Consider the following 16516-nt stretch of genomic DNA (forward strand, 5'->3'; position numbering starts at 1 on the left):
ACCCTTTTTTCATTATACGTATTGTTTATTCCAATCAGTATTTTTTGTTTTTAATATGGTAATTGTTTATACATTATTTCTTTAAAAGCTTTATTGCTTCTTTTCCTAATTTACGACTGATTATTTTCTATTGTGCAATATTTCTTCATAAAACCGTGAAAACCTTCACGCAGTTAATATTTGTTTTCAAACGTATAAACTTTTTTTCACGTTTTTTTTTTTTAACTACGCCTTAATAATTAAAACATTCCAGAAAAAAAGTACACTTACGTCTAAAACCAAATAATTAACTGCCATTTATCTGTTGGCTTTATCTGGTCTTTCTATCAGTGTTTTCCTATCTTAAAAAATTGCTTTGCGACATACTGTATTAAAATTTTAACATCAAATCTACAAGGTAGTAAAGCACTAGTTATTCTTTCATAGTCGAAGAAAATTTCGCGTCGCCTTGTGTTTTGGGCCCAAATTGTCTTTGGCGCATCCTTGGTGGAACCCGAAACTGGCGGCGAGTTTTGTGGAGTTTGTGGGGGCGGAGACATGTCTGCCCCGGCCCCCGCATCCACAGGGAGCTTAGCCGAGCCGAGCAGCTTCAGTGCGGCTTGCCGCTACCCCGACAACAGGCCTCAAGTTTAAGCTAGCGAGTTCCCCGAGATGGCTTTGTGTTTTTCGTTCGGAGAACGAACCCGCTCTTCCCGGTAGGCGTGTTTTTTTTCTTCCCTCCGGTGTTCGCGGCGATGTGAGTGGAAAAAAAAAAGTCAGCCGCCTAATAGAGCTCCAAGTGCTTCCTCCGTGGGAGCGAAGCGACAAGCAGGAAACAGCCCGGGGTGTCGACCTCTTTACCCCCCCTTAACCCGATACCGCGTCCCGGCGGGACAGCCGTGAGAAGTGGACCTTTCCGTTCGTTCCTCGTATCGATATGGAGCGAGTTGGGCTTTTTGACGCATAGACACAACCGAGCTCATTTTCTTTTCTTTTTTTTTTTCTTTTTGGTGGACTTTACAAGTTTTTTCGGTATCGAGGGGAGCCCGCTATGAGGAGCACGGAGGAGGCGGAAGGCTTGGACGGCGAGGCCTCCAACACCTCCATGATCTCGGGGGCTAGCAGCCCCTACCAGCCGACCACCGAGCCAGTCCACGCGAGGAACGTTTGGGGCGGCATTCGGTGCGATGTAGACTACCTCAAGTCTTACTTTGGTGTTTTAAAAGCAGTCGAAGTGGTAAGTTGTCTTCTTGTGTCTTTTTGGACTGTAGTCCACTCAAGGTTTGGACAATGCTCCACAAAAGTGGAAGGACGTGCCGTTTGTTCGCAAAGTAGTCACTAACATATGGTCACCGTGGATTTAAACTGCACAGTCGGTGTTCAAGCGATAAGACTAAATAGTTCCAGATTAAGGATTAAATACAGAATAAATGTTATAACGTATTTGTAATGAGCTATGGCTTCTTTGAAGTCTTCATTTGGGTGATGGTCATGCACCTGTCTGAATTTACTTCCCCGACACGTCTTCTTTCAACCGGTGAACAAAACACAAAAAAGATGGCAAAAAGTTCGGTTGCTTAGTGTATGTAAAGTGATTCTCAAAGGGTTACGCGATGGTTTCTGCAAGCGTATTAGCAAATTTAACAGGGATGCCACTTTTCAAATTGAGAGCAAATCAACTGGAAGGAAATAACTCATTGCAAATTTATCCTATAAAACGAATGATGTGACCCAGTCTTTTTTGTGAAGTTGAACACAATGTTCTACTTTTTCAAGTTAAGAGCTAGTTAGTTGGAACATCTAATTTTAATCATGTTCATTCCGTTGAGTGCCATGCTTCTCAAACGGGGCTACGTGAGACTTTTAATAGATTTTCTGCAGGTATCAGCACCTACAGTTTAATGTATTTTTTTTTACAGCAACAGTAATCATTAGCATTTCAAATTAAGAGCAAATGAATCGGAACACGAGGCAACTTGTTGATAAATTGTATACCAATAATCCCTTTTCAAAACATTGTATGCATTTAATTTGTTAAATTTTACACAGATGTGCATTGTCATTTTAGTGACAGGTTTCTGTCAGACGAGACCGGAATGTAACAGGAATGCAGCTTTCTTTTTAAACTGAAAACAAACGAATTGGAACATAACTCAACCCATTGCTTGATTGTGTACTAATAATGAATCGTTTGCACAAAATCATATGCCTTTATTTTGTTAAGTTTTACTCAAATGTAAAGTTTTCTGACAGATGAGCCAGAACTAAAACATGTAGCAGGAGCTCATCTTTCTTTTCAAATTAAGAGCCAATTAATTAGCACATAAAGCAACTTAGTGCTAAATTGCCTCCTAATGATTCTTTCGCAGGACAATGTGTACCTTTATCTTACGTTTTACGCAGATGCGCGTGATGATCGACGACACAGTTTTTCCGCCGCCGAGCCAGAATGAAAACACGATGTAACAAGAATACAGCTTTTCAAATGAGTCTTTTTTTCTAGTTTCATTACAAGTACACTAATAAGTTGCTTCATGTTCCAATCGGTTTGCTCTTAATTGAAAAAGAAAACATATTGAGGCTGGCATGGCACGAAAAAGCCACTACAAGTACTTTATCCGAACGATGTCCTCTTCAGCTTGGATACAGACTTTCCCGTCGAAGCGAGTCGTAAAGTCGTCTCCCTGACGAACGAGGACACTTGAACGCCTCCCAAGTTTGCGTTTGGTGAAGCCCGCGAGTCTCTGCGCCAGATGCTTTTTCTTCCTTAGCCGCCACTTTTCACCGCTTTAAAACTTGATGCTCTGACAGACTATACTGTATTGTATAAACACAGCCCCCCCCCCCCCAACCCACCCCCCAGCGTCTTGTGTCACATGAAACCTGACGGTGTTTTTTCCTAAACAAAGCCCAAGTGATATTCCGACCACTCTCCATTCACTCTGGAATTTTATTCCACTAATCATTCTGCTGAAGGGCGTCGTCCCTCTGGGAAATTTTCCCCCCCAGAGAAGCGCGAAATATTTGGGGATTTGGTCTGATTTATTCAAGTTTTTTATCAGATTTTTTTTGGTAGAATTTCTATGTGTATTTTTTCAGGGACTCCAAAAAAATAAATCGCGTAACATTATCTGCTTTAGTTCTTCCTCGACTGCCAAAACAATGCGTCAGGAACAATAAAGGCAAATCACGTGTTGCAAACGTAGCAATGAGGTGTTTCGTCTTCCAATTCATTTGCTCCTAATTTGAAAAGAGAATGTACTGTTCAACTGTAGAAGTTAGATCATTTCACATTTTCTTTATGTCTGACTGCCAAAAAATGCGTCACAAACAATAAAGGCGAATACGATTTTGCAAAGAAGTCACGTGAACACAATTGAGCAATAAGTTGCTTCATGTTTCAATTGATTTGTTCGTAATTTGAAAGTAAAATGTACCGTTCAACTCCAGGAGATAGGTCGTATCACATTATCATCTTTGTTTCTCTCTCGACTGTCAAAAAATTGCGTTTTTATGGTTGCTTCATATTCCAATTACCTTGCTCTTCGTTTGAAAAGAAACCTACTGTTCAATTCCAGAAGATGGACCGTATCACATCAATTTGCTCTCAAGTTTTTGGCAAATTTTTGTCGTTAATGACCATGTCCACACATATAAAACTTAAGAAAATAAAGCCATACATTTTGCAAGAGTCACCAGACAATTTAGCACTAATTTGCCTCATTTTCCAATCAGTTTGCTCTTAATTCTAAAAGAAAATATGCACTGTTGCTGTCACACTATTAAAAAGCATTACATTAGATTTTCTGATACCTGCAGAAATCTTGTTGAAATTTCACGCAGTCCCATTTGACTGCTCATTATAATAAGATGTTCCATTTAATTTGTCCTTAATTCGGAAAGAAAACATAACGCGCAACTTTTGAAGATCTGATTTCTAATTTAACAATAATTTGCTTCATGTTCCAATCAGTTTGCTCTTAATTTGAAAAGAAAACATATATTGTTGCTGTCATGGCATGAAAAAGCATCAAATTAGATTTGCTGATACCTGCAGAAATCCTGCAAAAATCTCCTTAGCCCCATTTGAGAATTACTGCTCTAGATGGAATGAAGTTTCCAGATGGTCTCAAATGTCCATGAGCGCTTCCTGCTTCGAGAGACATTGCGGTGGCTTCTGGTTGAAATGTGACTTATTCAGCTCTGGGAAGGAGAAATCAAGAATGTTGGGCATGCATGTGGGGAGAAATGTATGCCATAGACTTTACACTATATTCACCTTCCACTTGGTGTAATAGAACCTGGACAATTTCCAGACTGGGAATTGCTGCTCCAGCATTCTTGTGTGGCCATTTTTTTCGACAATCTTTTTTTTTTTCTTTGCTCAAACAATGATTCTCACATCAAAGCAGCTTTTGTGTGAGCTTGTATGTACGCAGACTTTACAAGATGATCCATGACTTGAGTTTTGTGGCCCCGCCTTGTCCTCCTCCCGTTTGGCAGTTGGACACCTGCTCGGCTGCGAGACAGGGACTTTTGGGGAAGTGACGCTTTTTCTCGAAGAGACGTGACCTCATCCCTAAACATTTGCAGCCTTGCACTTATGTTTGGGTGGAACCCCGAGACAAAAATTGCATCCAACTTCACGCTTTGACAAGTTGCGCTAACTATATTTGCTCATATTTGTCGGCGTTTAGAATGAGTTTTGACGGAAACTTGCACCACTAATGACTGAGTATCCATATAAACCTAAAAAAAACATTATACAACCCGTGATGTCTACCATATTTATTCCTGTTTGTGATGCATTTTCATAATTTATAAATCTGCCGACTTGACCGCAAACGAGACCATTTTTTTGCATTGCTGTTTACTTTGGTCTTCCACTTTGCATATTTTCTCGTTTCAGCCACATTTCCCGACAATTTACTCTGTAGAACTAACAATCAAAAAATCGACATTAGCTATGGCTGACTTCGTACATATTTACATAAAAACACATATGGAACAGACCAATTTGAGCTGTTGCTTCTGACGTTGGCGTTGTTTAGCAATGACATCACACAGGAAGCACTTCGCATGACCCCAAACTAAACTTATGGAAACTTACATGCTCAAAATACTGAAAACAGATAAAGAAAAATTATTGCTCCTGTGGACTTGTAAATGATTACCGGATCACTGAAATGTAAAATAAAAACATACAATATAAACGTCCTAAAAAGGTGTATGTGTGTGTCTCTCTCTCTCTCTCTCTCTCTCTCACTCTGCACTCATCACTTGAAAGAATGTGCTTTTTTAGTGTCAACTAATCTTTCCGAGTACTCTGCATATTGTGCGTTCTTGGAATTTTTAATTCACCACAGTTGCCCCCCCCCCCCCCCCCTCCAGGCCACACATACAAGCTTGTCTCCCGCTTAACCTTTATCCAAGTTCAAACTTCATTGTTAGACGGCGGCAGACTCGATCGAGGCAGGATGTTGCGTTTGTGTTTTTCTTGGTCCTGTTAAGTGTCTGGGATTTGGAACTCACTCACCCACTCAGTAATACGCTTGCGGTTTTACCGGGCCTTCCGTGGCAGACGAGTACCGAAAACGCAAAATTCTTCCCATACCGTGGTCTGTTGATGTCTTGGCTGACGGAATGGACTCATACCGCGGGTTGATGGTCCGGCTTCTTGTCTATTCATACCGCAATCTCTTCACCGTCAAGACAAACCACAATTTCTGTGCAAACATTCCCCAATGTCCTTGAGAACACTTGCGCTAAAAAAAAACCTGCCGAAAACATGCAATGCGTACAAACGGACATGAGCTTGATATGAAATATATGGTCAATAATTAGCTCGTCAGTACAGGATGTGGTTAGCCAATGAAATTGAAGAATGTGTAACTTGGGACAGCAACATTTTTTTCCATTTTGGGTACCAATTTGATACAAACATTAAAAAAGTGCATCAATTACTTTTTGGTGCGAATGTAATTCAATTAGCAATCACTTTGGAGTTTGTAATTGATCACTTTAGGCAGTAAAGTTCGAAAGTAAATCATTTACTTAGCACTTAACTATACAATGTAATTGATTACCTTAGTAAGTAAATTCCTTTAGTAAGTAAATGATCACTTTAGTACTTAATGTCTTGAAATATTCAATTATTTTAGCTACTTTCAATTCCTTTTGAGATTCGGAGCTTTGGGTATTAAAGCACTAAAGTCATTGATTAGCGCTTACATACTCAAATTGATCAACTTAGTAAGTAAATTACTTTAGTAAGTAAATGATCACTTTAGTACTTAATGTCTTGAAATATTCAATTATTTTAGCGACTTTCAATTCCTTTTGAGATTGGGAGCTTTGGATATTAAAGCACTAAAGTCATTGATTAGCGCTTAAATACTCAAAAGTAATTGATTAACTTAGTAAGTAAATTACTTTAGTAAGTAAATGATCACTTTAGTTCTTAATGTCTTGAAATATTCAATTATTTTAGCTACATTCAATTACTTTTGAGATTGGGAGCTTTGGATATTAAAGCATTAAAGTCATTGATTAGCGCTTAAATACTCAAGGTAATTGATTAACTTAGTAAGTAAATTACTTTAGTAAGTAAATGATCACTTTAGTACTTAATGTCTTGAAATTATTCATTTATTTTAGCTACTTTCAATTCCTTTTGAGATTGGGAGCTTTGGGTATTAAAGCACTAAAGTCGTTGATTAGCGCTTAAATACTCAAAGTAATTGATTAACTTAGTAAGTAAATTACTTTATTGAGTAAATGATCACTTTAGTTCTTAATGTCTTGAAATATTCAATTATTTTAGCGACTTTCAATTCCTTTTGAGATTGGGAGCTTTGGATATTAAAGCACTAAAGTCATTGATTAGCGCTTAAATACTCAAAAGTAATTGATTAACTTAGTAAGTAAATTACTTTAGTAAGTAAATGATCACTTTAGTACTTAATGTCTTGAAATATTCAATTATTTTAGCTACTTTCAATTCCTTTTGAGATTGGGAGCTTTGGGTATTAAAGCACTAAAGTCGTTGATGAGCGCTTAAATACTCAAAGTAATTGATTACTTCAGTACTTGATTGCCTAAAATAATCAATTGCTTTAGTTCTTAATGACTTGAAGCAAGTACCTAAAGTGATCAATTGCTTTTGTTTACTAGAGAATTGCTGATTTTAGTCATTCTTTTCGCACCAGGCATTTTTTGCCCTTCCTGCTGATCACTTTGTACGAATTTACCCTACAAAGTGATAACGGGACATTTTTTGGTGCATCTTGAATTTGCGCATGTGCGTGTTTGGAACTGAGCCAGGACTTTGGTCTGTCTCCGTCTAGGTCCTGTCACTTATCGGGTTCATCTGCATAGAAACCATCATGATGTGTTCCCCGTGCAGCGGCGTGTATTTCTTCGAGTTTGTCAGCTGCACTGCCTTTGTGGTCACCGGCACGCTCTTGCTGATTTTCTGTCTCAACCTGCACACCAAGGTGCCCCACATCAACTGGAACCTTACGGTTGGTACACGAGTCGACAGAGGTTACCTATGCTTTGAATACAAGGGGGAATGTGCGAATTGGGATCCGTCCCATTTGGACCCAAATTGGGCTGTTTTTGATTGAACTGTTTTCATATACTGGCTTCTTTATTAAAACCTTTTTTGATGAAACATAGACCACCAAATTTCATCATTCTATTTTTGACCCAATTTTGGTTATTTTGGACCCAACCATATTTAGATTGTTGAGTCTCATTGACCCAAGAAGAGTCTGTCCCTTTTGGATCCACATCTGGTTATGATTGACACAATTGTGCTTAGAGACTGCTTACTTCATTTGGACCGACTCTTTGAATGAAATGTATAACTCAAAAATTGGGTCGGTCCCTTTGTTTTCAATTTATGACCCAACCATATTTATATTACGAGTCTAATTGACCCAAGAAAAGACTCAGTTGTGTTTAGCATCTGGATACTTCATTTGGCCCAACTTGGATGACCTGCATCACCTAAAAACTGGGTCACTACCTTTTGCTCCCAATTTTTGTTATTTCGGACACGACTGTTTTTAGTGTCGAGTCTAAATGACCCAAGAAGTGTCAGTCCTTTTCTGAGTCACATTTGGTCATTTTTGTCGTCCAGGTTCTTCATTTGACAAAACTTTTGGGATGAAATTTCATAACCCAAGAAGTTTGACCCAATTTTAGTCCTTTTGGACTGTTTTTAGAGTATACGGCACAGAAAAAAAGTCGAGTCAGCATTTGGACTGATTTTTAAATGTCGCCTTGTAATTAATACCTAGCGTTCATTTGCTGCGGATTGATTTTTATCTTCTGCGGCTTACGAACGCAACCGCGAACCGACTTGCGATGGGGCTGTAAAACGCACAGGTTTCCGGATCTTCCACGTGGCAAAGTTGTAAACGTCGTAAAGAGTCTGGAAGTTGGCGGGAGGCCCCGGTGCCTCCAAGTGTCACCGGAACACGCAGCGTCAGCAGTAAGCAAATGAGCCGCTGCTTTTTTTTTTACTGTTTGCCTCAACACGCAAGATGGTGTTGTCTGAGCAGCAGGGAGTGGAAAATAGCTTTTAGCTAGAATTCCACAAGCCGCACCAGCTTACATGCTTACATGTCACAGTCAAGCGATGGACGGCCAAATGCGGCTATCGGATTGCCTTATAGCGACAAGCCTCAAGTAAGGAAAAATGATGTTCATCTGACCTAAATGAGAGATTTTTTCGAAGCGTGACGGCAGACGGTTTGAGTGTGCATTTGTATCGATCGAAACGCTCAGGTTTGCGCCGTTTCCTTGTCCATTCCGATTTACCGTCGGCTGCTAGCTTAACGTGTTTTTCCACTTACTGTAGGGTGCGTAAATGTACGAGAACCTGGGACTGAGCGTGATTTATTCATCAACGGATGGTCTTTCTATCTCCTTTGCTGGTCGGCCAATCAAATAGGCACAAATAATCGGCAAAATGGCTGAGAATTTGCGGATTATTTTAGCTTTTTACCATTATGCTAAGCATTTAAGCCATGCTTTTATTTTGAAACAAGCTGTGTAAACGGGAAGTGTGGTGCTCTCGGTCTGTTTCATGTGTGAAATGAAAATTGATCTTTGACGCCTATACGCGTCAATGGCAGTGAACGAAGTGAAGATTGTTGACCATTGCTAGAACCGGGCCGGCCCGTGAAAAGTGAAAATCAGCATATAATTGACATACATTAAATTGCGTTGGCAGGAAACAAATTCTATTGTTTTTGTTGTATTTTTTAAAATTATTTGGCCAATTCATTGGTAACCGTGTTAGTCTGCCAAAAAGTGTGCATCGGGGCGAAAACATGGAATGCGTGAGTCAGTTTAGACTGGACACGCGATGTGTTTGTTTCCTAGCATGAAGGAGGACCCTCCAAAATGAGAGCGGTTCCCGTTCAACTGGTTGGGTTGGAGATACTTAGTTTGTGTGCAAAGCGGGTGTGCTTTGGATCACACTTGCCTTGTCACGCTTCAATAATTTGAGGGTACGGTGACGGTTGGTGCGCGTCACATGACCGTCATAATTGAAATCATGGGATGCCATCATTGGGGTCAGTGCAAAATAATGAGTGTTTTTGTTGCGTTCCCGCAGGATTTGGGCAACACGGCAGCTAGCGCCTTCCTCTTCTTTTTGTCCTCGCTGGTGCTTGCGTGCATAAACCACAAAACTGGAGCCGAAATAGCCGCAGTGGTGAGTAGAAGCGGGCCCGACCTGATACATGGCAGAGCGAATCCGACGTACCCGTTGAGAACCAATAAAAATGGCGTTCATCATCCCTTCCATTTTGTTTTCAGTCGCAAGAAAAATAGCACAGCAAAACTAACGCTGCCTCTTCAGTGAATTATTTTTAGAAGTCAACTCATGATTAACGGCACATTTTTGTCATCATAAAAATATTGTCAATGAATAATTCAGTGGTTTTCAAGCGAACGTGAGATTTTAACGGGATTTCTGCAGATAATTTCATTCAGAAACAGATGTCTTTTCTAATAAAGAGCAAATCAAGTGGAACAACATACTGCCAAATTGTATTTCTCATTTTTAGTACCTAAAGTCATCAATTATAATCAACTCATTTCGTTCTTTAGTACCTAATCGATTTCTTTAATACTTAGGGTAATCAATTAACACAGTACTTAATTACTTCGGGTAAGTGATTACTTTAGTACTCCAAGTAATCACTTGATTAACCTAGTAATTGATTAGTTCTGTGCCCAAAACTCCATATATTTAGTATGTTCAGTTGCTAATCAACTCCTTTAGTAATTGAGTACCTACGTAATCGATTACCTCAGTACTTAAATAATAATTGATTACTCTAGCACCTAATTACCTCAAATGATTGATAAATTTAGTACTTAAACGAATGAATTGATTACTCCAGGTACTAGTTAAGTACCTAATTTAATCAATTACTGTAATACTTACCTACATCAAGTGATGGATTACTTTAGTACCTAATCAATTGATTACCCCGGGAATCTGATTACTTTAGTGCCTTAAAGTCCAGTTCTTAAATCCTTTTAGTTGCTGATCAACTCCTTTAGTAGTTAAGTACCTAAACTATTTGATTACGTTAATACTTATTTGAAAAGAAATTGATTACTCTTACTTACTTTAATAAGTAATTGATTGCATTACTACCTAAAACTTAATTTCTATATTACAATTTCCAGCCATTCAACTACTTTAGTACCTAAGGTAATCAATTACTTTAGTACTTTTTAACCTAAAACAATCAGTCACTTTAGTACAACCGATAGTAACACGTAAAAGAAGGAATAGATCACCTAATTACCTGAGTCGATTCCTCGAGTACTTTTTGAAGCTAATCAACTAACTTTACTCACTGTACTCGATTACTTTCATCCTTCCCTCATGAATTACTTAATTATTTTGAATTCACCAACCATTGATCGTTAGCCAAAGTTTTGACAAAAAAAAAAAAAAAAAAAATGAAGTAAGGACTCTTATTAACGTAGAAATACATGTTTGGGATGTAAAGAGTTAAATATTTGAGGCTGTCAACGTTTGACGCGGCGCGCGCGGTGGATTGTTTGTGACTTCCTGTTTGCTGTGGGCCGGCAGACTTTGGGCTTCCTGGCCACGGCCGCGTACGCCATCAACACTTTCCTGGCGCTCCGGCGCTGGCGCCGCGGCAACCAGCCGGCCGCTCACAGCAGCGAGTACATGCGGGCGCGCACCGCCTCCCGTGGCGAAATGGAAGCCCGCCCCCAACTGGTCTGAAAGCCAATCACGTGACTTGACGCACCTTTGCGGAGGGGGACCGGAACTTTGAATGGAAACGCTCTCACTGTGAAGTCGTTGAGCTGTCCCGGGGCCGTGGCCCACAAAACTGAGAATTCGGCCTAGATTTTCAGCCTATTTTACTGTTATGATTTTTTTTTAAACAATAATATCTTCTGCGTGCCTTCATTGGTCCAAACACGGATGAATGGGATTATAACAGCAAACGGCAAAATGGTCGCTCCACCCAAAAAAAAGTCATCTCGCCGTCAGCTGAAAATGACATCACAGTTGCTCAAGTAACAACCAATCAAAGCTCATGCCGATTTTCACATGAGTCGTGATTGGTCGTGACCGAAGCAGCTTGACGGCAAAAACAAAACACGGGGACGGCCGTTTTGCAACCTGCTGTCGACTGAAAATGACATCACAGTTTCTCTGGGGTCAGGAAACAACCAATCGTGGCTCAGCTTGCTAACAACACGTGACACCCCCCCCCCCCCCCCCCCACCACCACTTTTGTCTTTTATTCATTCGGTAACAATTATTTTTCATGTACAATTAAAATGTTCCAGACATCACATTTGCTCAGGATGAAATTAAGGACCAATCAGGGCTAATCTTGCTAACACCACATGACCTAACTCAGAAACAGTTGAGCTGTGATTGGCCCTGGATTTGAATGATTCGTTTGTTTTCCACTAATGCAAAATTCGTCTGAATGTCATGCTAAAACTAGTGGAGACACAGAACATTTTATTGTGAAGAAAAAACTAATAGTTGACTTCCCCTGTAACTCATTCACTCCCGTTGACGGCCATAGACGTCATTTTTACCAGGTTGGCGGTAAATGAGTTAACGAGTGATCTTAAGCCACTAAAAGAACTTTGCTGCGTGCAATCAAATAGTCTATTTTTAGCTCAGATGATTTTTTTTTACAACTCGAAGTCATTTCGCGCATTTATTGTTAGATGAAGGTTTTTGCCAGCACAATGTTTTTTTTTTCAATTTGTTCAATCTACACTGTGAGTAAATATTGTGTTGTAGAAATTCTTGATTATTTTAGTCTCCCTTTTTGCACGTCAATCATTTTTTAAAGTGACAATGACAATACGGCATTGGCATGACAATCTAGCGTGCTTCAGCTTTTGTGTGTGTGTGTTAGTTGCGCTGCTGCTGTTTGATATTTTTGCAGTTTTTTTTTAAATATAGTTCTCATTTTGGTTCACGATATATAACAGCTGCATATACTGTCAATTACTAATGAATCATTATTCCTCCGTCTTGTAATACAACCACTCCATGATTTTTTTTTTTACGTCATATTTGTGACCCGAGTGAATGTACAGTACATTGTCGGCCTTATTTAAATGCTTGATGTTTGGCGCCATCTTGTGGTGGTGTTTTTCAGTGACTCCTTTTTCAAATCACGTGCACCATCCGAGACTGGTGCTTAAAAAAAAAATGTACACGCAAGCATTCCGCTATGTTTTCATTTATGTGTAAACAAATAGTCACGAATCCAACTAGAATCACTTCAGGTATTTATTGTGCATTGCCTTTTTGTTCATTGTGTTATTAAACTAATTGAACCAAGCTGAGTCTACTTTGTTTTTTTGTGTGATGATTTTGTGACGTGTAAGATTTCCATTAAACGCAACGTAATGGATTATTGGACCGCCACAATTCGCTTTGTATTCTGTATGACAAATGATACAGTTCAAAACCCTACTTTGATAACCTAACCCTAGTTTGAAACCAAACTTTGCATCCTTAAACCTAGTTTAAAACCTACTTTGAAACCTTAAACCCAGTTTGAAGCCCTACCATGAAACATCAGCGCAACCAACATAAAAACCTTTACAGTTTGAAACCCTAATTTGATTCCACTATAGTTTGAAATCATACTTGGAATTGTTAAACTCAGTTTAAAACATATTACAAAACTTTAAACCCAGTTTAAAAAACTACCATGAAAAAACAACCCTCGTAACATAAACCCTACTTTAAAACAAAAAAACTTAACACCCTAATTTGAAACTATGACCTTTTTGAGAAACCATACTTGGAAATGTGAGATCTTAAACCCAGATTAAAACACTAACCTTGAAACCATACTTTGAAACATCAACCCTATTTTGAAAATAAAATTTGAAACCTTAATTTGACACGTTTAAACCCCCTACTTTTACACCCTAACTCTCATTGAAACCTTCAATTCCTTAAAAATAGATTCAAAGCATTCTTTGAAACCAAGATTTTGTTTGAAACTATTAACCTACGTAGTTTAAACCCTACCTTTAAACCTTAACCCTAATTTGAAACTATACTTTGTAAACCTCAACCCTACTTGAAACCCTAACTTTTCACATCAAACCTAAAGCCTTATGAAAAAACTTGTTAATGCCTTAAACTACATGAATGTGTATATACACATATATATACCCCCCCCCCCCCAAAAAAAAACAACAACAAAAAGACATGATAATGTTAATAAAATAGTAAAGACTAGACAACAAACACGGTTGGTTAGTGAACAATGTTACGTTTAATCAAAACTAAATACTCAAGCGCATGGAAACGGAATTCTTTTTGAACAACATGCAATAACGGCATCCATTTTGTTTGGAATAAGTGCAGCAGTTTGGATGTTCAGACGTAGACGCTCGCCATTTTTGTACGGCGCTGCTTTGCCTTGGTGACGGACGCCTCTGCTGGGAAAGCACAAAAAGCGATTCGTTAATATCACATGACATTTTTTTTAATTTTTCATCCAGGTGGCACTTTTTGTCTAAAGATGCATCGGAAACGTGCACTAGTATTTATCTTTAAACCGGGAGCTCCATCTAGTCAAATCATTTCTCAAGTGCTTATTATAAAATCTGCATCTAATGGAAACTTTTTAAATGCATTTAGAGGAAACAAATTTGCGGGCGGCTCGGTGGGGCAGCGGTTAGCGCGTCTGCCTCACAGTACAGGAACACGATTTAGCTCCGGGAATAGCGAGGGTACATAAAGTTTTAAGCATGAGGAAACACTTGACGCACACACTTGTTACCTGCGGTTTCTTCAGTATGTGCGCTCTTGCACTTTGGGCGCCTCTTCTGCTTTGGACCAGGAGTGATTTCAGCAGGATACTTGCTAGCGGAGCAACAGGTGTCCTCTTCAGTCTCCAAAGTCTCCTCAAACACTGTTTCAACTAAATAAAAAATGGCTACCGCTTGGCCAACGCTTCAAAATATCTTACCCTACTAAAAAAACGTACAAATAAAACGACCGAATTAGGCGGGCGTTTTGACTGTCGCCGATGTTTAGCAGAGCATAAAATATTCAACGCTAGCTAGCAAAGATCTAGAGACCCCGAAAGCAGATGATTACTTTTTAGGCAGTTTAATGGATGTAAATCAAAATTGCGCACTTTGATGCTGACATCTTGCCGAAGTTGCTGTTGCCACTGATCACTTTTGAACATACAGTAGAACATACTTGAAACAAATGCCTTCTGTGGGGATGACGTCACAAAAAAATATGGGGAGAGCTTTCTAAAAACTCAAAAAAAAACTCATGGTCATGCATTATCGTTGTATTATGTTCTGGATTTATACTTTATTTCACCAAACAAAGTATGCTTTAATTTTTATCTGAGTCTGAAAATGCTTAATATTTAATAACTAAAAATAATAAGAAATTACTTATTTTTCTTTCCTGGTGTGACGTCACATCGATTTATTCATGGACGGTTTATAGCTTATTTCCCCTAAACAAAAAGTAAGCTTTTATTTTTGTCGGATACGCAAAACATGTAATATTTCTTTAATAAATACGATTTAATTTTTTAAAAAAGGTTTCACCGCTGTGACGTCACTGCGAGTTGTTCCACGGAAGGTATTCCAGCGAGTTTCAACCCACTTTCACCTATTAACGATTTTATGTGTTAACAATTTTATTTTCTATTCATCTAAAACAAACGTATCAAGTAAAGTGATTTAAAGTCGAACGTTTGATTGTAACTTTTCCAAAACGAACGTCGACGTCACTTGTTAGCTTAGTAAGCTAGCTAGCTCTGACGAACTTTTTTTTTAGGGGGGGAACGTCGACGTCACTTGTTAGCTTAGTAAACTAGCTAGCTCTGACGAACTTTTTTTTTTTTTTTTTTTAGGGGGGGGTTACACACCGCGAATAAATATTTTAATAAAGCTTCCTCATACCCTCGGAGTTGGAAAAACGGTTCTTTCCCCAGTAGGACTCGTGGTAAAAAGCGGCGACACATTCCACGGGATTTTTCTCCCACTGCAAGGTGCCCGGCAGCGGCGTCTCGGTCTTGAAGATGAAGTTCCAGCGCTGGGTGTCCTCCAGGCTAATTACGCGGAGGTTCTGCTCCAAGTCTCGGTCTACAAGTTCGCGGTCCACGGCGCCGAAAAGACACCTGCGAACCAACTTTCGCGATGAAACCGTGTTCATCTTGACAAAAAACAAACGTTAGCAAAGCGCTCCCGGCTTGAAATGTGAACGCCGAAAAGTCGAACAGCAATTAAGCGCTCGCAACGTGATCGAGTGACGTCATAAACAAGCGCCGTTAGCCAATCAGCCTGCCAACATCTGCGCACTTGTTCGATGTTTTGTTTACGTATATTAAAAAAAAGCCCACACTTGACGATCTGAATCACAAGATTTACAGTAATATTGTAACAAAAAATTGTGTAAAAATTGTATTGAAAGCATGAGACTAGATTTGGTAGACGTGATATATTTTGTCAAAACAGTACAAATGCAGTGTACACACGTGCTTTTTCATATTCAATCATTCAAGATCTTGAATGTTTATTTTTTAGACTTGACACCATTTTTCTAAATTAGTCCTCAATTATTTTTTGCGAAGCCCCCCGAGAAACAGAACACATTTCTTCCTGATGATAAGATTATTTTATATTAAAATTGTGTTATTTTTAACACTAACAAAGGGGGAAAAAACATCAGCTTTCAGCAAATGTTTACGTTTCACAAAATGTATATAGTTCCCCCACAAAGTAGAGTTTCACGTTTTATTTTATTTTTTGCTTTTGTTCCTTTCTTTTAGTTTATTTCTTTTGTTAAAAATACAAATGCATGATCAATATTTTGTTGGTTGTTGACAGAAAAACGAAAGAAAAACAGTGATGTAAAGCTGCAATAGATGGTTATAAATGAAAACCCATGTAGTTTTTTTTTTTTTTAAATGGTTTTCACATGACTTCACAATAAAGATGGACG

At 38.9% G+C, this 16516-nt stretch overlaps 2 protein-coding genes across 4 annotated transcripts; one reads left to right on the top strand and one right to left on the bottom strand.

Annotated features, from left to right (window-relative positions):
* The first annotated feature begins 552 nt into the window (after nucleotides 1-552).
* On the top strand, nucleotides 553-12862 carry cmtm4 (CKLF-like MARVEL transmembrane domain containing 4). The gene is made up of 4 exons (XM_088412165.1): nucleotides 553-1216; nucleotides 7326-7502; nucleotides 9611-9709; nucleotides 11108-12862. Exons 1-4 carry the CDS (start codon nucleotides 1031-1033, stop codon nucleotides 11264-11266), a joined length of 621 nt encoding a protein of 206 aa, XP_088268291.1. The 5' UTR covers nucleotides 553-1030; the 3' UTR covers nucleotides 11267-12862.
* A 933-nt stretch (nucleotides 12863-13795) lies between these two features.
* On the bottom strand, nucleotides 13796-15820 carry LOC148424285 (cyclin-dependent kinase inhibitor 1C-like). 3 transcript variants are annotated; one of them, XM_088413637.1, is made up of 3 exons: nucleotides 15475-15820; nucleotides 14325-14465; nucleotides 13796-13977 (listed from the first exon to the last, which is right to left on the bottom strand). In XM_088413637.1, the coding sequence occupies exons 1-3, from the start codon at nucleotides 15725-15727 to the stop codon at nucleotides 13919-13921; spliced, it is 453 nt and encodes a 150-aa protein (XP_088269763.1). In that variant the 5' UTR covers nucleotides 15728-15820; the 3' UTR covers nucleotides 13796-13918. The 3 variants fall into 3 exon arrangements, with proteins under 3 accessions (XP_088269763.1, XP_088269761.1, XP_088269764.1); XM_088413635.1 differs by having other exon boundaries at nucleotides 13796-13980; XM_088413638.1 differs by lacking the exon at nucleotides 14325-14465.
* Nucleotides 15821-16516: the final 696 nt, after the last annotated feature.

The sequence above is a fragment of the Hippichthys cyanospilos genome, chromosome 4, assembly GCF_059441005.1.
Source record: "Hippichthys cyanospilos isolate Australia breed blue-spotted pipefish chromosome 4, RoL_Hcya_1.0, whole genome shotgun sequence".
Taxonomy (NCBI): Eukaryota; Metazoa; Chordata; class Actinopteri; order Syngnathiformes; family Syngnathidae; genus Hippichthys; species Hippichthys cyanospilos.